We start from the raw sequence: 26,228 nt of genomic DNA on the forward strand, positions 1-26,228 counted from the left end.
TTCACCGCCCCTCCACGTGACCCCTTAGAGACTTCTGGGTCTCTGCAGTCCCAAGAGCTCTGCCGGGCCTAGCGCCGCCGGCTTCGGCAAATCGTAACTTGTCTCCCGGCTCTTCCGGCGGTCCCGGCGTGTAGGCGGAGGAACCCCGACCCGGGTACGTCCTGTGGCGGCGCGCCGGGAGCAGAGCCAGAGCGCAAACCGCAGTGGGGAGGCGGCGCGCCCTGAGCCTCTCCGCTTCCCCAGCGCGCACACCGCGGCCGGCGGGCGCCTCCCGCAGTAGGTAAGTGGCGATGCCAGGATGTGCGGACTCGCCAGCAACCTATGCAAACGGCCGTGCGCTGTCCCCATTGTGTGACTGTTTCTTTGGTGAGTGCTGACACCAAGGCAAGCACAGACGAAATGGTCCGCACATTGTCCCCCATTGGGGTGGCCTTATACTTACAAGTCCACTCTGAGACACCTTCTAGCCACCTGTTTCGAGTCCAGGAAAACAAAGCATGCAGGGGCTGTGCACAGGAGAGTAATTCTGCGAGTCTACGCAGGGAGGCGGCGATCCCCGAGGACACCCCTGGCGCAGGGAAAAGCGGACCCTCCCTCCTTTCTGGACCAGCAAATTAGTGGATCTGGACAGGCGAGAGCAGAGAGAGAAGCAGGGAAAGGAAAGAAGAAAGGAGATCGAAAGAGTGCATGTTTCTAGGGCGAGAAGACGGGGGAGATGGAACAACGTCCCGAAGCTGAAGTCCGAGTTCTAGAAGTGGGCGGCAAGGGGGAAGCCAGCCGTTAGCGGGCGCGACGGCTGTTGTGCACAGTTTTGTTTTTCTGTTCGGAGTTTCCGCGAAGATTTGGGGTACAGAAGAGGAAGTAGGTAATTGCTGGGATCAAAAGTGATGCTGAGGCCAAAGTCTGAGCCAATGTAGCCTCTCACAGACGCTGGGAGTTTCCCTGGCCCTCCCGGCCCGGGGCGGCGCCTGGGGCCTCCCTGTCCAGAGCGCACTGCCTGACGCGGGGCTTGGGAGGGGAAGAGGTCCGGAAGCCGCGCGCACAGCAGATGAGAAAGTCAGAGGGAAAGCAGCAAGTTATCTTGGGCGTTGATTCCAGAGGGCTGGAGGAAGCAGAGTGAATGGGGGGCGGGGGGTCCTGTAGCCCCTGCTCGCCAGCTCTTCCTCCATCATCACTGGCGGCAGAACTTGCACTTGATGATCTTCTTAAAGGCGTTTTGAAAGTCCTTGTTGAAGTAGGCATAAATGACAGGGTTTAGCAGAGAGTTGGAGTAGCCCAGCCAGTTGATTATAGCGCCCAAAAGGGTGGGCATGTGGCAGCTGCTCTCGCAGAAGGGCAGGACCAGAGCCACGATGAAGAAGGGCAGCCAGCAGAGGATGAAGGTGCCCATGATGATACCCAGTGTCTTTACCGTCTTCCTCTCGCGGGCCAGGGCCATCTTGCGCTTGGCCTCGGCGTTGCGCTCATTTTTCCTCTCGAAGGAGGTGGGGGCGCAGGAGGCAGCACCGGCCTCGCTGGGGAGCGGCAGGTGCTCTTTGGAGTTGCCCACTCGGTGCACCTCTATCGCCTCCAGGGCGGCGCCATCGTCGCCCTGCCTCACCGCGCCGTTGGCGCACAAAGTCCCCCCTGCCTTGTTCACGCCCCGCCTCCAGTCTCTGCTCCCTGGCTCTCCATTAACGCTCTTCTTGGGCTGTGGCGCTGGCGATGCTCCAAGGCGAGTGTCCGCTCCCCTCTTCTCCACCTTCTTGACCGTCTTGCGGATGCGGAAGCGCGCGGCTCGGAAGATGCGCCCGTAGAGAACCAGCATGAGCAGCAGAGGTATGTAGAAAGCGCCGAAAGTGGAATAGATGGTGTAGCCATGGTCCTTGCTGATGGTGCAAGCGTTGGGGTCCGAGCGGTCTTCGGGGGTGCGCCAGCCCAGCATGGGCGGGATGGAAATGAGGAAGCCAATGAGCCAAGTGAGCGAGATGAGCGCAGCGGCGCGCCTGGGAGTCCTCTTGTTCACATAGTCGATGGGGTCCGTGATGGCCCAGTATCTGTCCAGCGCGATGGCGCACAGGTGCAGGATAGACGAGGTGCAGCACAGCACGTCGAGGGCGATAAACAGGTCGCAGGTGATCTGGCCCAGGGTCCACTTGTTGAGCACCTGGTACAGCGCGGCCATGGGCAGCACCAGCACCGACACCATGAGGTCGGTGACCGCCAAGGAGCCGATGAGATAGTTAGCCACGTTCTGCAGGGAGCGCTCCAGGGCGATGGCGGCCACCACGCAGGCATTGCCTAGCACAGCACAGAAGATGAGCGTGCCCAGTAGTAGAGAGGTGATCACTTGGTAGCTGAAGGTCACGTCGGAGATGCCAGTAGTGTTGTCACCTGTCCCAAAGGGACCCTGCGACGATGTTGTGTTGTTGCCCTGGCCAGGGCTGAGCCCATCCATGCCTGCGCGCCCGGCGGGGGGAGGGCGAGGGGAGGGGAGAAAGAGCTACGGTAGGATTTCCGCTTGCCCCTCCCTCTGGGGTCTTCTGACCCTTTTCCAGGGGAGTTTCAGAGGGAGGGGATGCAGGGACTCAGGAGGAAGTTCTTACTGCTCTGGCGAAGGCATCTACGAGGAGCAGCTTTTAAGCGCTCCTGGGCTCGTGTGGTCCAGAGCGCTCAGAGGCTCCAGCCTGGAAACTGGAGTTGGCCTGAGAGCAGCTCCGGGATCTCTGGGCGGCGAAGTGGCTGGGACGTCTGCCTCTCGCTGTCCATTTTACTTTGCTGCTGCCCAGCTAGCTGCCAGAGCAGGAGCCTTCCCACCAGCAAACAGTCTCCAATCCCAGAAGGATCTGGAATAGAGAAACCCCATCCTCCACGGTTGCTCTGTGACCCTCCCTTCTCTGTTTCCTTCCTTCTCTGTCTCCCACTCGTCCTGTCTCTTCTCTTACTCCTCAGCCTCCTCCTCCTCCTTTCTGTCCCTTCTCCTTCACTCCAGCCTGCGCCTCCCCTGTTAGTCTCCCTCTCCCTTCTCACTCCCCTCTCTTTATCCCTCTGCCTGTCGCTCCGACAGCCAGTCCCCCTCCCTCTAACCCTCCCCTCCTAACAGTTCCCCAACCCCGAGTGTTTCTTTCCTCTAGGTCCCCGCCCTCCTCTGCCTCTAGCCCAGAGTCTTTGTGTTCAAGTCCCTTTTTGTCGACAGAGACTCAGAACTCGCTTAACACACCGGATCCGCCGGCCAGACCAGTGTTGTAACAAATAATCTCCGCTTCGCAGCCAGCCAAACTCGGGGGAGGGGGCAGGCAGGAGGGCAACTTTGTTAACTACCCATTTCATCATATTTCTGTCAAATTCTTAAATAGAGTCAGGATCACAGAGGCCATAGGAATGAGAAAAGCAGGCACACGGAGCCAGACTGAGAAGGTGGACAGCCCTGGGCCAGTCTATAAGTTATTGTTAATTGGTGGAAAGAAGACCGAGTGTGTCTTAGCTCATTAAGACCCCTGGTTCATCACCTAACTGTCCAGCCTAACTCCCTTGAGGAGGATGTTGCCTGTGACTTTTTTTTTTTTTAACCTTGGGGAACTGGGGGAGAAAGAAATTATAAAGGACGTGTCAAAGGACAAGGACGGGCAAACAGCTGCATCTCAAAGTGAAGGAAAAAACTTAATTCGGTATGTATTCTACACGCGCGCACGTCACCACTACCCTTATAATTTCAGTGAACGCTGCTACCCCACAAAGCTTTGTGGCGAGTAAATTTAGAGAAGAAAATATTTTGTCTATGTGTTGTATATGAGGTCGGGCATTTTACATTGTATTTTGCATTTCTTAGGAAAGCCTGCAAACCTCCAGGCAGACCTTGGTAGAATCCATGATCGCCAGGCTCTGAGCCTCTCTTAATCTCCGAAACTGGGTTCAGCACCTGGGACAGTTCTAAGCAGTAAGGGCTTTTGTCGCCACCTTCCGGCAAATACTTTAGAGCGCCATCTAGAAACCCTTGTCCTGCAGAAATTACACAGGTATTGAGGAAATCCCACAACTTCAAGAAAGAGTAAGGCAGTTATTAAAAGAAAAGTAACACTGAGTTTTTTTTTTCTATTTTTTTCAAAAATTCCTTCTAGTGCCCTCTTTTGCTCTTCACCTTGTATGTCAAGCCTGTTATATGTTCCTGCTCCTTTTGAATGCCTGCAGCATGTCATTCACAAGTTCTATCTAGAAATGCCATTTTAATAGACCTTCACCTGCGTTGGTTTTGTGCTGCAATAGCTTGCGCTTTGGAACTCACATATTTGCATACATTCACCTTTTATTGGGGGGAGAGGGAACAGTATTATATTTTACAAATAAGAGACTTCCATGGGTTTGTTCTCAGCTGTTTCCTTTACCAAGAACACCAAATTTAATCCCATTTGAAGATAGGTAAAGAATGGGGCTTCTAATAAACTAGAATAAATATACAACACAAGGCTCACTTATACATCCTGATTATAGGCCTGCAGTGAAGAAAAAGTGCAGAATGCAATCCCAGAAGCAGCTGACTCTAGACAACATACACAGATTCACTACAGATTGCAATAGTCTTAATATTGTGTTCAAATTTGGGCTCTGAATTTCATAGCTTTGAATTCTCCAAGACCAAACAAAAGAGCAATCACCAAAGTATCAAAGAAAATCCAGTTGGGCTCATGCATACAGTACAGGGAAGTGTGTTTGGAGATGGATTGTTTTGCAATTCAGTGCTGGGCACAGTTCCCAGTCAATCATTTCAGCATGCCACAATAATGAACCTGCCATTTATGATGATTCATGGCATTGAAAAGAAAGAGATAAGTATTCATGGGAATACTGGCTACAGACTCTTAAGAAGTCTTTTTAAGATTTGCGAAGGTATACATTTCCCCTTCCAAAATTTCATCACGAATACAGAACTAAATTGCTTTGTTAAAATATAGTTGCAGCTCCAAATGTTATAATAGGAAAATATTTAATATCTGAATTCTTCAAAGATAAAACTTTGAAAATACAGTTGAGAACATAAACAAATAGTAAAAGAAAATAAATTTAAATTTGAAAAGCAAATATACACATATCTAGATCGTACTGAATAAGAATTGTGCCAGACTTAGCATGTAAATATGTAAATCACAAATAAATCAGTAAATATGTCAGTAAGCAATTGTTTTTTCATCCGTTGGACCCAAATGGCTTAATAACTGATAAATTTATTTTTTTTCTTTTCAAGAAAACTAAAATGCGGTAATTTGGGGGTTAATATTCATGAGGTTTAGCATTTGCTATTTTGCTTTAATCTGCTATGATGCAGCATTTTTAACTTAGTTTTAAAAATCCCAAGTTGTTTTTTCTCAGAAATAATGTACATAATATATCAAACATTTTATTTCCTAAAATGTAAAACAAGTTTTTGAGGCACTCTTGTAAACACTAGTAAGAAAATAGAAGTATAAAAAGACATGCAGAACTGACTATGGTTCCGTAACCTGCAAGTGACTAATCAATAATTATGCATAACTTTTTATGAACTAATAATGCTGTGGCATATAGTAAAAGCAGAATGCTATTGCATTTCTTCATGTTCACACTTTGCCAATTCTTCTGTGATTAACTCTTAAAGATACAGAATCCCGGATATGCCTGAAGAAACTGGTGCAAACCAAAGCTCCTGGATAGAGTTAAGCTTTTATTCATCATGGCCTCTGAAGTGAACCTAAACAAAATCTAGCTTTATAACAGATATTATTGGTGACATCATTTGAAAACAAAAAATTCCAGTCATTCTGTCTTATTTCTTGTCTGAATTTACCAGATGCAAGCATGAATTTGTCAGGTTATGAATTTGAGGTATGACACATCATCCATCATGTGAAATTTTTCTAAAACAGTTTATGAGAGATAAATATTTTTGACATTTTTACAGGAAATTTGATACAAGCCCAGCATTTCAATGTAGCTCTTTGACCAGGGACATAGATAAAAAGATGTTAAGCTGAAGTTTGGCTGTGAATCTTGAATGTTTTATTATTACTGAAGGTTCACTGATGGTTGAGGCTTCTCAGTAATTGATATGTTTATCCATCATCTGCAAATTACGGCTGATTTTTCTACTAACAAAGAAAGAACCTATATGATAAAGAGTTGAACCTTTACTTATGAGGTTGTTATTTCTAAAAGTCTAACCGAAACTAGAATAGAAAATTTTATTAAGCAATTCTAAATTTAATTCTCCCTAATCTGCAAATACTAAAGCAGTAGGGCAATTGTAGTTTTTCCAGAACTGTGAGTTTTGATTGGAATTCATTAGGAAGAAAAACTTATAGGAAAATTTTGCTAAGATAATTTGAGAAATGTGGCCTTCTGATTATCAGTGAGAATTTACAAGAAATGTAACCAAAATGCGAGAGAATAAATCCTTCTCTAAAACCAAGCACACTTTTTTTGTGGGCTGGTCTCTAGTGTACACTTTCCCCTGCTGATATCATTCCTTCACTGATCTTTTTTCCTATGAGACACTTCCTGCTGGCCCGGAACTGTTCAGGGTTTTCAGTGGCAAAGTACAAACAGTGGAAAGTCTCTGCTCCTGAGAACTGTAAATAGGCTTGCTTCATTTAGCACACATGCTAAAAACATGGCATGAAGAGAGTTAAAAAAAAAAAAAAAAGAAAGAAAAGTAATGTGTATTCATTACCTGTGTGGCCTTGGGCAGATTAATTAACCCTCTTGTTTTCTCAATAATAAAATGGGTGAAATAACAGGCTTGTGAAGATTAAATATTTAATACACATTGCTGGCCCGTAATAAACACAAAATAAAAGTCTCACGATAATAGTAGTAATAGAGATGCAAAGTAATAATATTAATTCTCTTTCTACTGATAACTGTTCAGAAGTGTGAAGAAAGAGAATTGGATGGCCTTAAACAGCATGAGCTTGAAACAAAAATAAATAAGGTCCTTTCAGATGCAAATTCATTAGTAAAACAATTTGCATGTGCATGTTACATTTTCCCAATTTGTTAAAGTACTTGTTAAGTTTCCAATTCTCTAAGAAATTCTGGATAAAATACAGATAAAAAAAAAAAAACCGTGATGCCTGCATTCTGGAACTTCTTGACTGAAATCAGAAGTTATTGGGGGTGGGGAGGGGAAGAAAAGAACATGTCAACAAAAGTTCAATAACTGGTATAGCATAGGAGTCTGCCTTTTCCCTGGCATCTCGATCATTATTTGAAAGCATGAAATAAATAATTAAAATGTATACATGACAATAAAATGCTTAAAAGTACAGTAAAAACAGAAAAGCAGTATTTTTGTTGTGGGCAATTACCAGATTTATAGTGACAGAAATTAACAAATGTACTGTTCAGAGCTCGATTTCTCTCCAATGCTGTCTTTCTGTAAATATTACCATTGTTCACTTTTGAAGGAGGAAGAGCATAGGTGACATGAGAAAAATGTTTGAAATGATAGCTTAATATTTCCTGTTAATCTAAGAATAGTTGGAAATTAAATTCAGTCTAATAATTATTTGAAGTAAAATTTACTGTATTTCATGTCTAACAATGGTTGGGGAGAAATGCCCCATTTTTGTTTGCTTTGGCAAGTAACATTTATTGTTATAAAACTAAAACCAATGCTCAATGTATTACTTTAATCTTTTTTTTGTAAGACATGGTACTTGTATAAATGCAACAAAATATGATTACAGAATACCAGTCTAAAACTGTGTCATTTGGTCTCTTGAAGCAGTGATGTAGTGGTTGAGAGTAGTGGATCAGGGCTGTAGTTCTGGATTCAAATAACTACTTTGCCACTTACTAGCATTGAATATTTTCCTTAATTTTTCCATTTTATTATGCATTATATAGTATTTACTAAAAATATAAATAATAATACAATAAATACGTGCTTAAGAAAAGCTTAAGAAAAAGAATATTATTGATATCAATGAAGCTTCTGTTTACTCTTGAATTTAATGTTTATCATTCTCATGAATTACTTTATGCTTTTACACTGTGTGTGTCACTAAGCAAAATAGAAACATATCATCCTGTATGCATTCTTCTGCAACATTTTTTTTTCTCGGCATTATCTTTGTGAAATTCATCTGTGTTGATACAAGCACTTCTAGTTCATTTATTTCCACTGTTGTATAGATTTAAATTGTGTGAATAATGTCACAAATTATCTAGCCATTCTTTGGTTAGTGGATATTTAAATAATTTCCAATATTTCGCTCTTATGAATACTTCTTCTATGGGCATTCTTGTGTGTATCTTTTTGTATCCATGTAACTTGGAATAAACTAGATTAGTGCCTTTCAAACAAATCACAAATGCAAATTTCTGCACAGTAGGTCTGCATTTCTATTGAGCTCCCAGATGAGGCTGAGAGTGCTGACTCATAGACTAGAGAGTGGCAAGGGACTAAGCATTTAGAGGGGATTATTAGGTCCTAAATTATGCCCAGATTCAACTTTACTACAAATAGTCTAATTCTTCTTCAAACTATGGAAAATTTCATAACCACTGTTGTGAGTTGAATTTTATCACCCAGAAGCATAAAGGATTCACAGTGTCTCTGAACGTGACCTTATCTGGAAACAGGGTCTTTGCAGATGTAATCAAGATAAAATGAGGTCATGCTGGATTAGCATGCATCCTAATCCAATGACTGGTGTCCTTATAAGAAGAGGGAAATTTGGACACAAACACAGAGAGGAAAACACCATGTGAAGACACAAACACACACAAGGAAAATGCCATGTGAAGACAGAGGCAGAAATCAGTTATGCTACCACAAACTGAGGAATTCCAAGGACTGTTGGCAACTACCAGAAGCTAGAACAGACACGTGGGATGCATTCGGCCCTAAAGCATTCGGTTGGTGCTGTATCACCACTTTCATTTCAGATTTATAGCTTCCAAAACTGTAAAACAATACTTTTCCGTTGATTTAAGCCACCCAGTTTGTGATACTTTGTTACGGTAGCCCTAGGAAATTAATACAACCACCAAGAAAAATGTACATTCCCATTGCCTTATCAAGGTTGAGTGTTTTTCTTTTTTTCGTGTTACTTCACTGTGAATTATCCAATCATATCTTTTGCTTATTTTTTAAATTGAGTCCTTTGTTGTTTTTAATTTAATGATTTTAGAAGCCTGTTATCTATTATGCATATTAATATTGTTTTGTCATATGTATTATTGAAAATATTTTCTCCTAATCTTTGGCTCAAATTTTCACTTCTTAAAAATGTCTTTTGATGAATTTACATTTTTCAGTTTAATGAAATTGAATGTTTCTCTCTGGTCTGTGTGTGTTGTGTGTTGTTTAGGAAATCTTTTTCTACCTCAAAGTCATACAGATACTAGCCTATTTTTTTTTTTCTGCTTTCATCTTTAGTTCACTAATTCACCTAGATTTAGCTTTTGAGTATATTGTGTGAGGTAGGGATTGATTTTAATTTTTACTACAAGAATAAAAAATTTGCTCAGTACCATTTATTTTAATAGTCCATTCATTCTCTACTCATCCGCAGAGTCTTCTCTGTCCTAAACCATTTTTTCACATACATGTCAGCTTTTTGGGCTCTCTGTTCTTTTTCCCTGGTGTGTATCTCTCTCTCCATTCCAAAAATACAGTGACTTAATTTTTATGGTAAATTTGGTATCTGTTAGATGAAGCTCCTCGCTTTATTTTTTCTTAAAATTTTCTCAGCTCTACTTAGCCCTTTGCTGTTACATATTAACTTCGAATCAACTTTTCCATATCACTACCATATGTATATAACCAATACTGTTGTGAAACGTTATTGTAACTGTATTAAATTTATATGATAATTTGGAAAGAACAGACATCTTTATGATATTGAATCTTCTTATGTATGAATATAACTTTCCAGTTATTTAACTCTTCCTTGCTCTTAATAAAGTTTTTACTTATCTTCACCAATGGCATGAACAGCTTTTGGTAGATTCTTTTTCTCCTGAGTACCTTTTTTTGTCATAGGTACAGTTTTGGTTATATAGGTGGAAGCTATTGTAAATGTGTTTGAATGTGTATATACATATATATTTATACACACACTCCATTTTTTGAGCAGTTTTAGGTTCATAGCAATATTCAGTAGAAGATGCAGAGATTTACCATATAATCCCTTCCCCCATACATGCATAGCCTCCCCCGTTATCAACATCCCACACCAGTGTGGCACATTCTTATAAAGGACGAACCTACATTGACACATCATTATCATCCAAATTTCATAGTCTACATTAGCGCTCATTCTTGGTTTTTTACGTTCTATGAATTTGAGCAAATTTATAATGACATGTATCTACCATTATTGCATCATACAGAGTAGTTTCATTGCCCTCAAAATTCTTTGTGCTCCGCCTGTTTACTCCACTCTTTGCCCTAACCGCTGGCAGCCACTGATCTTTTACTGTCTCTGTAGTTTCACTTTTTCTTTCCAGAATGTCATTTGGAATCATACAATATACAGCCTTTTCAGATTGGCTTCTTTCACTTAGTAATGTGCATTTAAGGTTTCTTCATGTTTTTTCATGTCTTGGTAGCTCATTGTTTTTTAGAGCTGAATAATATTTTGTCATCCAGATGTGCCACAGTTTATATATCCATTCACCTAGTAAAGGACATCTTGGTTGCTTCCAAGTTTTGGCAATTATGAATAAAGCTGTATAAATACCTGTGTACAGGTTTTTGTGTGGACACGATTTTTTAACTCCTTTGGGAAAATACCAAGGAGCAAGATTACTGAATCATATGGTAACAGTATGTTTAGTTTTGTAAGAAACTGCCAAACTATCTTCCAAAGTGGCTGTACCATTTTGCATTCCCAACAGCAATGAATAAATAGTTCCTGCTGCTCCGCATCCTCACCTGCATTTGCTGTGGTAAGGGTTCTGGATTTTGGCCATTCTTAGTAGGCATATAGTAATCTCATTGTTGTTTTAATTTTTATTTCCCTGATGATTTTGATTGGAAAATCTTTTTATATGTGTACTTATTTGTATATCTGTTTTGGTGAGATGTCTGTAAAGGTCTTTGGCCCATTTTTTGGTCAGTTTGTTTTTTATTGATAAATTTTAGGTGTTCTTGGTATATTTATCAAATATTTATCAAACATGTCATTTGCAAATATTTTCTCCCAGTCTGTGGCTTGTCTTTTTATTCTTTTGATGGAGTCTTTACAGAGCAGAAAGGTTTAAATTTAATGAAGTCCAGTTTATGAATTATTTCTTCATGGATTATGCCTTTGGTGTTGTATCTAAAATGTCATTGCCAAACTCAAGGTCATCTAGATTTTCTACTATGTTATCCTTTGGAGTTTTATAGTTCTGCATTTTACATTTAAGGCCATGATCCACTATGGGATAGTTTTGTGAACAGTGTAGGTCTGTGTCTAAATTTATTGATTTATTTATTTTGCACATGGATGTCCAGTTGTTCCAGCACCATTTGTTGAATAAGTTATCTTTTCTCCTTTTATTATCTTTCTCCTTTGCCAGAGATCAACTTACTATATATGGGTCTATTTCTGGGCTGTATATTCTGTTCCATTTATTTATTTATTCTTTCACCAATCCTGCACTGCCTTGATCACTGTAGCTTTATAGGAAGTCTTGAAGTCAGGTAATGTCAGTTTTCTAATTTTGTTCTTCTTCTTCAAAATTGTGTTAGCTATTCTGGAACTTTTGGCTCTCCATACAAACTTTAGAATTAGTTTGTTAATTTGCATGAAAAAACTTGCTGGAATTTTAGTTGGGATTGAATTGAATCTCTAGATAAATTTGGAAAGAACTGATATCTTCACAATATTGAGTCTTCCTATCCATCAGTGTGGAATATCTCTCTATTTATTTGGTTCTTCTCTCATTTCTTTCAGCAGAGTTTTGTAGTTTTCCTTCCAGTATTGGTCTGTGGTTTTCTTTTCTCGTAATGTCTTTGTGGTTTTGGTATTAGGGTAATGCTGGCCACGTAAAATGAGTTAGAAAGTATTTCCTCTGCTTCTATTTTCTGAAAAAGATTGTAGAGAATTTGGCATAATTTCTTCCTTAAATGTTTGGTAGAATTGACCAGTGAACCCATCATGGTAAATGGGTTGTTTTTTTTTTTTTTAATTTATTTGTGTATTAATATTACTATATTATTAGATTTTAAGAGGTTGTTGCAGAGAATCGGGGGTAGGAGGAGAAGAAAAGGGAGAGGGAAATAGAGTAGGTGAAGAAAGAAGGAGGCAGATCATGGTCAAGGCCTGTGGCAACTCCCTCATGCTGGCAGGGGAGACCAGGGGGCTTCCAGCAATGGGTCAGTCATTCTGGGCTGGATGCAGATGTCAGGGGGGTGCGGCTAAAGCTCTCGATCCCCACCACCCTGGCTTGGGAGCCCGGGGCACCTCTGATGGCGGCCTGGTGGTCTTTGTGCTGGGGGTGGTTGTTAGGGGGGCATGGCTGAGGCCCACAGCCCTCCCTGCTCCCCTGCTTGAGAGCCCAGAGGGCTTTCTGTCCTCCTTGGTTTTATAGTTGTTCTTTAGTGATGTGAGACCTTTACTGATTAATATCAAACTTTGTCTCTGGTCTGTGGGTAGTTTGTTTTTTGTTTCAGTTCTGTGTTGGATTATTTGCTGTTCCTACCACTTAAACTCTGAACCAGAAATAGCTTGTTGTTCTTTGTTTACTTCTAAAATTGAGCAACTTCCTGTGGGAACAGCACTTGAGCCCTGTAGTTGAGGTAAATTGCTACTTCGCTGCTGATTCTCTGGGGAAGGCATTTTGTACAGCTCAAGTTTTAACTGTTGACCTTGTAAGCACTTCCAGGTCTTGGGAGGTCTGGTATACGTGGAAACACTGGTCTGGGCCTGTGTCTTTTCAGCAAACTGCTCCCCCTGCAGTTCTATATTCCTGATCAGTCTCCTCTGAGTGGGTCTGTGCTGATTAGAGGGCAGATCATCTGTCCATGCTGTGCCCCAAAATTCCCCCTGTGGGCCTGCCTCCCCCACCACATACACTACAAACACTTCCCATGGGACGCGCCGTATGCAGGTCCCTTGCAATGACTCACTGGCCTCTGAGTGGCTCCATTTTTCAGTTGTCTCCTTGCTCCTATGTGGGTCCATGGTAACCCTGTTAATGGTCTTGATAGCCTGGGGGCCACCAAGGCCCTCTTCTCCCCTGCCACCTCCAAGAAACTTCATACGAAGAGCACAGCTCTGGCTTTTGCCAGCTCTTGCTCCATGTGCTCACCAGCTCTAGTCTTAAAGTGGCCAGGGCTTGAAATGGTCAGAGCAGTCCCTTCTTTCTCTCATTGTAGCTTCTCCTGTCTTCATGAATTCTGTAGGTCTCTCCTCTTCTCCTGAGCTCTAGCAGCCCCAGCTTGACTGTCATTGCTTTCTAACAGGTGTGAGTTGGTTTATTTGTAGGAGAGGGTGATGCTAGGGACCATCTATTCTGCCATCTTGACTGGAAGCCTCCTGAAAAAAAAAAAAAGTTTCATCTTCAACTGTTGCAAGTATATAGGAATGTGATTATATTTTTAATTAGTTTAACTTTGGTGTATTTACTAAATTTTAATAATCTAGATTTTCTTTTTCTTTTTTTTTATGTTGGCCACCAAATCATCCGCATTATCTCTTTTTAAGCCTTTTGCACTCAATTACCTTTTCATTTTAATCCATTCCTTGACTACTTGGTAAAACTTTTCTGTAAAAATATTTGGGCCTGGTTTTTCTTGATGGGTATGTGTTTAACTCCTGATTCAATTACTTTAATGGTTGTAGGATAATCCAGGCTTTCAAGTCCTTCTAGAATAAATGTTTTTATAGTTTTCTTTTTAAAATTGTTTATTTTTACTAAGTTGTTTAAGTTAATGATCTTTCTATATCTGCAGTGTCTTTTATTTTGATCCGTAATATTATTTGTGTGAGTCTTTCTCCTTTATTCCTGATTCATCTCAACAATGGTTTTTCTATTTTATGGCGCAACTTTTGCCTTTGTTGACCCTCTCTATTAACTGCTTCTTATTTGCTTTATTTTTTTTTTTTATTTTGCTCTTATTCTTGCTTTTATTCACATCTTAGAGTTTGTTGTTGTTGCTGCTGTTCTTTTTATAATTCTTACATAGTGCAATTAAATCATTCAAGTTAAGACTTTTTGTCTTCTCAAACATAGAAATTTAGAAATATAAATTTCCTTTGAGGTCACACTTGAGCCACATCCACCAAATTTTTCCATATGTGTATACCATCATCATCATTAGATTTTATTTTCTACTTTCCATTGCTACTTCCAAATTGGATAATTTGAAGCATTTTTTAATGCCAATTAAATAAATTTATTCTTAGCTATTGGATTGTAATTTAATTTAGTTGTGATCAGGAAATGTGAAACACTGATTCTTTTAAATTTGAGATTGATTTTATTGCCTAGTACATGATCAATTATTATAAATGTTGCATGTGTAATTGAGAAGGTTTATTTTATTCATCACTATATGCATGGTCTATTCACATCTGTTAAATCAAGCTTATTAGCTGTGCTGTACAAAGTTTCTATATCCTTACTAATTTTTGTCTGCTTGGTCTGTCAATGTCAATCTTCATTATCAGAAGTTGACAGTTCAAGCAGACAAAAATTAGTAAAAACAAAGAATAAGATAGGATAGTGTATTAGTCTGTTTCTGTTGCTTTATAACAAAATTACCCAGAACTGGGTAATTTTTTAAAAAAAGAAAGAAAGAAAGAAATTTATTACTTACAATTTTGTAGCCTGGGAGGTCCGAAGGCCAGTGAATACATCTGGTGAGGGTCTTGGTGATGGCAACAGTAACCCAGGGGTCTCACATGGCAGAAAATGGCAGAGCAGAGAGATAGGTCCTTATGCACTCTCCTTTCAAAGCCCTCAGAACCACACCACGACCATCATTATTAATCCATTCACTACTGCATGGTCCTACAATCTAATGACCTCTTCAAGGCCCCACCTTTCAATTACCATAGTAAGATTTCCCACTCTCTCAACACTATCACAGTGTGGGCCAAGTTTCCAATATGTGGAACTTTGGGAGACACAACTCAATCAATCCACAGCAGATAGCCTCTCACAGTAACAGTAGATTTGTCAACTTCTCCTTATAGTTCTATCTATATTTGTTTAATATACTTTGAGAACATAGTAGTAGGTACATATATGGTGTTATAATTAGTCTATCTTCCCTCTGACTTAAACAGTTATCCTCTTTATCCCTAATAATTCCCATTACCTTAAAGTCTATTTTTTCTATACCAGTTCTTCTTTTGTAAGTTTTTGCCTGGTATTTTTTTCCATATTTAAAATTTTATGTTTTCTGTGTCTTCAAGTTTCAGGTGAGTGTCTTATAAAAATATGATAATTATTTTCAAATCTGAAAATCTTAGTCTTTTAACTAGTGAATTTAGTCTTAATTTTATTACGACTGTATTGGAAATTTTGGGGAATTATTTCAAATATGTTATTTTATTGGAAATTATTTCAACCATGTTATTTTATATAATTTTAACATAAAATAACATGGTTGAAATAACTTCTAGTAGTTATTCTGTCTGTTTGCTTTTTACTTCCTGAATTGAACATAATTGTAGTCAATATTTGCCCGCACATTTACTAATTTATTTGATCATCATTTCTTCTTGTATTTCAAATATTTCTTCTGGGACTATTTTCCTTCTGCCTTAATAATAGTCTTTGGAATTCCTTTTATAAAGGCCTGTTAGTAGTAACCCTCCTAGTTTTTTATTGACAAAAATTTTTTATTTCACCCTCATTTTACTAAATACACAATTCTAGGTTGACAGTTGTATGTTTCTCAGACCTAGAAGATATTATTTGAATATCTTTTGCCTGGCGTTGTTGCTACTGATGAGAAATCAATGGTCAGTTTGTCCTTTATGTATAAGGAAACTTCCTTTTCTTCTGGCTGCATTCAAGATCTTCTCTGGTTTTTACTGTGTTTTGCAACTTAACCTCCATGTGTTTAGATGTGTATTTTTTTTTTTTTTTTTTTTTAGTTTTTCTGGGATTTATTTTGCCTCCTGAAACTGAGGATTCATAACTTTCATTAATTCTGGAAACTTCTTATTCATTCATTCATCATTATTTAACACATATTACCTTTCCCTCATTCATTCTATTCCCTTTTTCTGAAATTCTAAATATAGTAAAAAGAAAACCTCTTCTTTTCTCAATGTCTCTTAACCTCTGTCATATTTTCCATTTTTCTTCTTGTGCTGCATTCTGATTAATTTCTTCATATCTGTCTTCTGATCTATTAGTTCTCTATATCTTATCAGCCATTTAACCAATCCTTTAGTTTTCTAATTTCAAGTATATATTTTGTTTTAGAAGTTCTATTTGCTTTACTTTTTCAAATATACCTAGTTTATTTTGATAGACCTTTGTTGCTCAAGTTTATGATTCTCTTATTTCTGTTAATACCTTAAGTATGCTTATTTTATATTCCATCTCTGATTATTTCAATATCTGTGTCCCTGGGTGTCTAATCCTCTAGTGATTGTTTCTGCTGCGTATCTCTCATGGTAGCTTGCTTTCCATTGTGTTTGGTGATTTTAGATCATGAGCTCATATTTGGCCAATCTCTGTTTATTGGACTCCTGAGGATCCTGGTTTTATGGAACATTGTTCCAGGAAGATTTGTTTTTTCTTCTGTTACATCCAACAGTATGCAATTAACCTACGTGATCGTATCTTCTATGACTAGGTATTACCAGAGGAGTCTCTATCCCTGTATAGGATTCAAGCCAGAGCCACATTGTTTTTCTGGCCTGTGCTTTCACTGAAGCTCCTTAAGGATTCTAGTTTTATGTAGCTGTCTCCATTTCATCCCCCGTCTTTTATATGATCAAGTATTTGTTGTGGTTCATTGAAAAAACATTAAAACTTCAGGATTTGAACACCTTTGAGCAGCAAATGTCCCCCAAGGTATCTACAGCTTTAGTGCTGACTTATTAATCTTGTTTTCATTCCCGTTATTTTGAGGGTACTGAAATTTTTCTTATTTTCTCTGGAGCTCAGCTATACCTGTTAGTTATCATTTATCCTTCATTACTTGCTATTTTGTAAGGGGAAAGTTTAGAGTACAGAGTCTGCAATATTTACCAGAAGCAGAAGGTAAGAAATTTCTACTTTATTTCATTGCATCAGAATCAGATAAGAAAAAGTAATTAAGAACTTTAGTGTGCTCCACATGTTAGTAAAATAAAAATCTTAGTTTTGAAAAATATTTTCTATACTGGGATTTCTTCATCTTTTCCATTTATGTAAAATATATTTGTTCCCCCCAAATAAAATAAATATCTTCATCTGCATAAATAGTAATTAGAACTTTATATGTTTTACATTTTTCAAAACTGTTATACATACATTAACTTATTTAGTATAATATAAATATACAGAAGTTATAATAAATCGTATTTGAATTTATAGTCGATGACTTAAAAAATTCTACAGGAAAAGACCTCTTTAAAATTAGTCAAAAACTGCTGTTAAAGTTTTATCAAAGACAATTTCTTATTTCAAATTATCCAAGAACTAACATTTTGAAAAGTTGTTTAGAGTCTTTATTCATTTTTAAAATGGTTGATACTTGTTTTCTAAAATTATTTCATTCTTAATTTTAATGCCCCCTTGAGAACTAAAAATGAATAAATAACATCTTTGTACTTGAGTCATGCTTTTCAATAATTTTTAATGTAAATAGAAAGTCATTTATTTTGGGCCCGTCACTTAATGAGAAACAAAACAAAAACAAATGAAACAATGATTTTCTAAAGACATAAATGTTCATCCTGTCACAGAGAAAGGGAGATGAGAATGCCAGAGTATCTGATTGTCACTATATGCAGTGTTGATATAGTTTTAATGTCAACCAAAATGATATCAGCCTTTTCCTACAAGAAATCTAAAATTGAAATTTGCTTCCAGACTGAGTATCTCTTTGTTTTGTTTTTTTTTGGATTTTGCATCTTTTTCAAATTGTTTGGGAAACACAGCTGGGCTTATTAATATTCTGAGACACTCTAATTGAGGAAGATGACTGTCATTGTTTGCAGTTCTGGATCTCATCCTTTGGACATCATAGCCAACTGCTCCATCTTTGGTAGAAAGAAATGGAATCAGATGTCAGTATTCGGGATTAAATATTTTGGCTTCTGGCTCATGACTTGAATAATGTACTAACAGTGGTAGCCAGCATGACTGAGTGCTTATCATATGCCTGGAACTACTCTAGGTCTTTTCCATGTACTGTTGTGTTCAATCTTTACAACAGCCTAGGCCTATTCAATTTTTCACAAATAAATGGAGGCTTAGAAAGGCCTTTTGCTTGTTTATTTCTTAAATGCTTGAGTACATTGAGAAAATAGAATTTCCAGCCCTGGAAAACTACTTCCTATGTGAAGCAACCTGACCTTAACAGGTGTTGTTGCTTATTCATTTGAGATCACCAAATAATGACACGGTGCTGCTCAGCAGCAGGTAAGCAGAGAGAGGACAATAAAGGTGTCCTAAGTAGAAAGCCCAGACTCCTGAAAACATTCACTAAGTCTGCTTGGATCATTTTTGTCATCATGTTTTCTTTTTTTTTTTTATGGTGAATTACATTATTAGTCTTTGAGTTTTTTTATTTTGTTTTAAAGAAAATTGATTCATTTTAACATTTTTTCCTTTTATTTATTATTGAAATATAATTGATTGTACACATCTGAAGGATACAACAATGAATATCAATACCTGTGTGCAATATGTGATGCTCAAATCAGGATAAGTATATTCAACATTACACAATATAAACATTTTTTGTGGCCCTTTACCAATTTCTCACTAATCCTCATCCCCATCAGCCTTTTCCACCTCTGTTGGTCTCTGGTATGTTCTCTCCTTTTGAAAGTTCAATGAATTATTGTGATTGTTGTATCTTTCTTACTTTTTAAAATTTATTTGTTTATTATTTAATTCCCACTTATGAGTGAGGACATGCAGTATTTCTCTTTCTGTGCCTGGTTTATTTCACTTAACATAATTTTCTCTTCATCCAAGTTGCTGTGAATGGCAGAATTTCATTCTTTTTTATGGCTCAGTAGTATTCCATTGTGTATATATACCACATTTTCCTTATCCAGTCATCTGTTGATGGACATTTAGGTTGGTTCCAACTCTAGCTATTGTAAATAGAGCTGCAATAAACATGGGAGTGCAGGTATCCTTTCACCATAATGATTTCCATTTCTTTGGGTATATACCCAGCAGTGGGATTGCTGGATCATATGGCAGTTCTATCTGTAGTTGTTTGAGGAATCTTCATACTGTTTTCCATAATGGCTGCACCAATTTACAGTCCCACCAACAGTGTAGGAGGGTTCCCTCCTCTCCACACCCTCGCCAGCATTTGTTATTCACCGTGTTTTTGATCATAGGTGAGGTGGTAATTCATTGTAGTTCTAATTTGCATTTCCCTGATGACTAGTAATGTTGAGCATTTTTTCATGTATCTATTGTCCATTCGTATGTCTTACTTTGAAAAATGTCCATTCAGCTCCTTTGCCCATTTTTTAATTGGCTCTTTTTTTTTTTTTTAACTGTATAATTGCTTGAGTTCTGTGTATATTCTGGATATTAAACCCTTGTCGGATGCAGAGTTGGCAAAAATTTTTTCCCACTCTGTAGGCTGTCATTTCACTCTGTTGATTGTTTGCTGTGCAGAAAGAAGCTTTTTAGTTTGATATAGTCCCATTTGTCTATTTTTTGTTTTGATACACAGTGATGAACAAGATGTACGAGTATACCTGCTTGTGTTGAAATTGGTAGACACAAACTGTAAACAGGTGAACAAATAAATAAATGAGATAAGGTCAGGTGTTGATAATGCTATGAGGAAGATGAAATGGAGTAAATGGTGGAGTGGCTCCAGGGGGTCTACTCTTTTACTCTTGCAGGAGTGGTGAGGGGAGTCTCCTCTGAGGAGGTAACATTTAAGTTGAGACCCAACCAGTGTAAGGAGAGTCATGCAAAGATCTCATTGGTGGTGTGCCATGATGACATATTGATCATATCAGTCTTTGGGGCAGCATGGCAGAGCCTGGAGCAGCCAACACCTCTAGTGATTAATAGCTTCTTCTCTTCACCCCATTGTGTTGTACAAATATTACCATTTTCTGTGTGTTCCATTATATGAATAGCATTGCAAGGCACTGTTCTGGCTGAAGAGAAAATCCAAGCAGGAATAAAGCAAATAAGATCAAGCTTGGCATGTTGGATAACAGAAAGAGTATAGTGCCCAATAGAGAAAGTGGGAGGAAATGAGGTTAGAGAGGGGGCAGGAGCCAGGTCGTATAGACCCTCATGGCCTAAGTATGGGTGGAAGGATACACTGGTTAAAGCTGTATGGACATAAAAGTTATATTTGTCTACTTCCAAAAAAGGAATTGACACATGCCATCTTAAAGTACATATTAAACAGGTTATCAAAATACAGATTAAAAAGAAATACTGAAAGTAATATGAAGAGTGGAGACAGAAAATATTATCTGGAGCCCGTTGTGAGTTTCTATAATTAAGCACTAAAATTAACACTGAGTTTCCTTGCAGCCAAAGTCTAAAATAAAATCTAACAAACCATATAATTTTCTTTGTCTAATTAGAAGAAACATGAAATTTTAGTAGGAGCTGTAGATGTTTCCTTGATACCAAAAATGGAAGAAATTTATTGCAAGACTCATTACCATGTAATTTAGTAAATTATGTATTTCCTGCCATTTTGCAGAAGTTCAGAAATATTTTTCAAATGTTATTTCATAAAAGCTAAAGTTATATCTTAGTGAAGGCCTTTCATCAGAAACTAAGTACCCGGTACTTATATCCATGTACATTGTTTTCAGGTGATGAAACCTAACCAAATCTGAATGTACTTAACATCTAGACCCCACCATACATTCATGCCTCAACATCTTGCTTATCATTCCCTCAACCTACTTTATTCATCCCCATGTTTTCCATCAAAGAAAATCCTACCTCAAAACAATGCCTAAACCAAAGCCCTTAGTAATTGTGCAGTGGTTCTTTTATCAGAAGCTCACCTAGGGAGTCTAAATAGATGGGCATCACCCCACACCTATTGAATCAGAATGTCTGAAGAATAAGGCCTGGGCATTGGTATTTTTTTAAGCTCTCCAGGTGATTCTAATGAGTAAACAAGGTTAAGATTGTTGAGCTAGGTCAGAGCTGCTGTCTCCTATTTACAGTTGGCTCCAAATAGAATGCAGAGCCTTACCGTCTCTACTTGAGTCAGTTGGTTTCCCTCCTGAGAGAGGATGAGAAAAATAACCAACCAACTACACCAAATATACTACAAACAAGAGAGTCTTTGTGTTCACCTACCATGAAAAGTAAATGAGTAATTACCTCCTTGACCTTGTATTAAAGGAGAAAAACTGCATAGCAAATCTGCTTTGGTTCTGGCTTCACTCAAAAGCTGTACAGAAATAGACATTTCAGTGAGTCCTTTTTGCCTTTCCATTCAGAAAAAGGGGAGAAAACATTATTGAAAGATTATAGAATGGAACAAATTAAAGTGGCTCTCAAACATGATTGTGCATATAATCACTCAAGGAGCTTGTTAACAATGCAGGCTCCCAGGCTCCAACCACTGGTGATTCTGATTGAGTAGTTTTGGGCGCCGGGGGGGGGGGGGGGGGGGGGGGGGGTTCCCAGGGATCTGCATATTTAACAAGCCCCCTACATGATTCTGATACCCATGGTTCACCGGCCAATGAGAAATAGGAATTTACATTAAGCTGCCCTTTGCTTTGTAACATATAATTTCTCCTTCTCAATTCTTACACAAACCCAAGCACCCTTTGACCACTTTTGAGAGGAAATAGAATTGAGAAAATCTAAGTTTGAAAGCAAATTTCAAAGATCACAGCACAGTCATGCCAGCTGAGGGAAAAGGCCAGCTGGGGGGAAAAGCTCAGGCAGCAACTAGAGAGCTGAGGGCTCTGGCAATAGAAAGGTGCTAGGCAGGGAGGCTATATCTAGATTGAAGTAAAGAAACGTGCTGTCAACCAGAGTGGATTCTCTGTTGTGAGCATGCTAGAAAATAATGCCCTAGTTGCTCTCCTGGAAGTCAGATGTGATAAGCCTGCCCTTCTTAGATGCAAGCTCTTCTAATCAAGCTGTGAAAAATATACTAACTTTGGTCTGCTATTGTTGGCTGAAGGCTAATTTGGTCATATCCTGGGGCTTCAATTTTCACTTCCGCATCTGAAACAAACTTCTTCAAGTTTGTGAAATGTGAGCCACGGGAAGTTCACTTAGAAGCACACACTGACCTCTCTGTGAGGCATAGAGGAAAGGGAGAGAAACCAGCAGCCTGGCTTCTCTAGTGAAGCCACAAAATGGATGGTGGATTTTCAGCACCCATTCTCTCCACTGGGGTGAGCAAAACAGTAACAGAATTCAAAAGTGTAATAAATCACTTGACAGTGCTCACCTGGGCTCCTGCTTGGGCAGTACCAAAATCAACTCAAAATGGACTAAAGACTTAAATATTAAACCTGAAACCATAAAGTCACTAAAAGAAAACATAGAGGAAACACTCCAGGAAGTAGGACTGGGAAAAGACTTTATGAATAAGACCCCAAAAGCACAAGCAACAAAAGCAAAAATAAACAAATGGGATTATATCAAATTAAAAAGCTTCTGCACAGCAAAGGAAACAATCAGCAGAGCAAAAAGACAACCTATGGCATGGGAGAAAATATACTCAAACTATACATCTGAAAAGGGATTAATATCCAGAATATATAAGGAACTCAAACAACTCTACAGTAAAAAAACAAACGATTGAATTGAAAAATGAGAAAAGGAGCTGAATGGACATTTTTCAAAGGAAGACATACAAATGGCCAACAGCTATATGAAAAAATGCTCAGCATCACTAATCATCAGGGAAATGCTAATCAAAATCACTTTGAGATATCATCTCACCCCTGTTAGACTGGCCATTATTAAAAAGACCAAGAATAACAAATGCTGGTGAGGATGTGGGGAAAGAGGAACTCTTCTACACTGTTGGTGGGACTGTAAATTAGCACAGCCATTATGGAAAACAGTGTGGAAGTTTCTCAAACAACTACAGATAGAACTACCATATGATCCAGCAATCTCACTACTGGGTATATATCCAAAGGAATGGAAATCATCATATTGAACGGATACCTGCACTTGCATGTTCATCGTAGCTCTATTTACAATAACTAAGAGTTGGGACCAACCTAAATATCCATTGACAGATGACTGGATAAGGAAAGTGTGGTATATATACACAATGGAATACTACTCAGTCATAAAAAAGAATGATATTCTGCCATTTGCAGCAACATGGATGAGCCTAGAGAAAATTACATTAAGTGAAATAAGCCGAGTTGGGGCAAGATGGCGGCGGCTGCGGCGGCTGGCGCGGAGTAGCTGAGGTGGAAAAGGTGGCCACTGGGCCTCAGGCAGCCGGGAAACTTGTGGACCTTCCTCTGGCCATCTCTTAAGGGAGGACTGCTGCTGCTGGCCGGTCGTGGGGGCTCAACGCCACTTTGCCCCCGGCAGGAGAGGCTGCCTCATTTACAGGCAACAGCTTTGAAGTGTGGAGCAGGAAAAGAACTGATTCTTAGCTGCAAAAGCGAGTCTTGAAACAGGGAACACGGCGCCAGGGCTGCTGTGGATGCAGCCAGGATCCCGGAGGCTGGGGCCGCACTGAAGGCGGCCAGCTGCCCTATTCAGGATTCGAGGTTTCAGGCCGGCATTAAAGAAGATTCCTGGGAGCGCCCGAGCGGCGCCGCGACTGAACAGCCCGAGGCGGCAGCGCCGAGAACACGGAAGGCAACAAACCAGAGACAGAGCGAGCGCCCGACCTGGCACAGCACTGTGAGTGATCCCTGGCACAGCTCTGTTCGGGGGGTGGATGCCCACGCGGCTTCCGCCTGCACCACCAGGCCACTCACTGCCCCAGTGCTGCCTCCATTTTCCCAGGTGCGGGCAGCTCCGCCCTGCTCGGCCATCACTGAGCCCATTTGCTTGGCCTGGCGCGGGGCTTTCCGGACCCTGCGGGCCGGCCTCCTCTCCCACTCCCTCCCCCACTCCCTCTGCGGTTCTCTGGTGGGGCTGGGGGTGTGGGGCATCCCGACCAGTGTTGGGAGGGCTAGGAAGTACGGGCGGGGCGGGCCGACTGTCACTCCACCACACCCTGGACTCCGCCCCGGTAAACTTCCTGTTACTGGGAGGCAGATAACATCTCTGCGACCACCAGTTTGGAAAAAAGCCTAACGAATTTCTGGTTGGGAATAGTGTGGTAGGAGAGTTCCCAGGTCTGCTTGAACCTGCCAGAGAGCAGACTGCAGGCGGGCACTAGACTCGGTTTATACCAGGGGGATACAAAGGTGAACAAGACCCGAGAAAGATCTACACAGTGCTACAAAGGCACCCAGAGAGACCGGTCGTCTGTGCCTAGCAGAAACCTGGTAGACTTCCTGGGCGAGGCGGTGCTGAGCAGGGTCTTGAAAGCCCAGCTGATAGACGAGGGGTGCAGAAGACACACCCCAGCCCAGCACAGTGTGCACAGAGGGGGGAGACGTGCGGCCAGGGAGGCGGAGACTCGACAGAAACCACACACCCGGTGGGGTCGCCACCGCACGATCTAACAGCCTGGGCCAGAGCACACGGAACGGGGAGAAGTCCTGTACAGAAAGTGAAAGCTCAACAGAGATCACACACCCTGTGGTACGTGATCCACCAGCCTAGCAGAGTACAAGCTGACCAGAAAGGTGGATCCCCGGAGAAGCCCAAGACCCGAGGCAACCACACACACAAGACACTAGAGGCCAACTGAGCAGTCACGGCGGGAGCCATACCAAATTGGCAACCACAGCAACATCCTAGTTAGTCATTAGTCTCAAACCGGTGGACTGTGAAACCCCCTGCCACAATGAATAAACACCAAAAAAAAGACACCAGAAATACAAAAAATCAAGAAAGTACACCACCAAAAGTTAATAAATCTCATACTCTAGATCCTATAGAACAAGAAGCCCTTGAAATAACTGACAAGGAATTTCGAGTGATAATTCTAAGGAAACTGAATGAGATACAAGAAAACTCAGCTAGACATCATGATGAAATGAGGAAAAGTATACAGGATCTGAAAGAGGAAATATACAAGGAAATCAATGTCCTGAAAAAAAATGTAGCAGAACTTGCTGAGCTGAAGAAGTTATTCAGCGAAATAAAAAACACAACGGAGAGTTTAACCAGCAGGCTTGTCGAAGTTGAAGAGAGAACCTCTGAACTTGAAGATGGGCTGTTTGAAATAACACAAACAGACAAAAAGAAAGAAAAAAGAATCAAGGACATGGAAGAAAATCTGAGAGAGATATCAGACAACCTCAAGCGCTCAAATATCCGAGTCATGGGTATTCCAGAAGGGGAGGAAAATGGAGATTCCATTGAAAACATATTCAACAAAATAGTGGCAGAAAACTTCCCAGGTATAGGAAAAATCACAGATCTTCAGATCCAGGAAGCTCAACGATCTCCAAACGTATTCAACCCAAAAAGGCCTTCTCCAAGACATGTCATAGTCAAATTGGCAAAACTCAGAGACAAAGAGAGAATCTTAAAAGCTACAAGAGAGAAGCGTCAAATCACCTATAAGGGAGCCCCAATCAGGTTAACATCAGACTTTTCATCACAAACCCTAAAAGCTAGAAAGGAATGGGATGATATTTTCAAAATACTAAAAGAGAAAGATTGCCAGCCAAGAATACTCTACCCTGCAAGGCTATCCTTCTGAAATGAGGGGCAAATAGTATATTTCTCAGACAAACAAAAACTGCGGGAGTTCACTACCACACGACCACCCTTACAAGAAATCCTCAAGGGAGTACTGGGTTTGGTTCCTGAAAAATAACTACCACTGCCATAAAAACCTAAGAAAAATCTAAACCCGCTAGTACAATAAAAATGGCATTCATGAAGAGAAAACAAGCTAACGAAAACACTATCTACAACCTAAGGAACCAACAAACAAAGAAACCAAACAGTAAATCAGAAAGCAAGGAACAAAAGACACCTAAGACAACCAAACAACCAATAAAATGCTAGGAATAAATCAACACCTT

The 26,228-nt window shown here is 40.1% G+C and overlaps 1 protein-coding gene across 1 annotated transcript; it reads right to left on the bottom strand.

Moving 5' to 3' along the window:
• Positions 1-1,171: 1,171 nt before the first annotated feature.
• Positions 1,172-2,437, bottom strand: HTR1A (5-hydroxytryptamine receptor 1A). The gene has a single exon (XM_063088171.1). It carries the CDS (start codon positions 2,435-2,437, stop codon positions 1,172-1,174), a length of 1,266 nt encoding a protein of 421 aa, XP_062944241.1.
• Positions 2,438-26,228: the final 23,791 nt, after the last annotated feature.

The sequence above is a fragment of the Cynocephalus volans genome, chromosome 2, assembly GCF_027409185.1.
Source record: "Cynocephalus volans isolate mCynVol1 chromosome 2, mCynVol1.pri, whole genome shotgun sequence".
NCBI classification, from domain to species: Eukaryota; Metazoa; Chordata; class Mammalia; order Dermoptera; family Cynocephalidae; genus Cynocephalus; species Cynocephalus volans.

Excerpts from the sequence above, each read along its gene's own strand:
- HTR1A (XM_063088171.1), bottom strand. The coding sequence starts at position 2,437 with ATGGATGGGCTCAGCCCTGGCCAGGGCAACAACACAACATCGTCGCAG.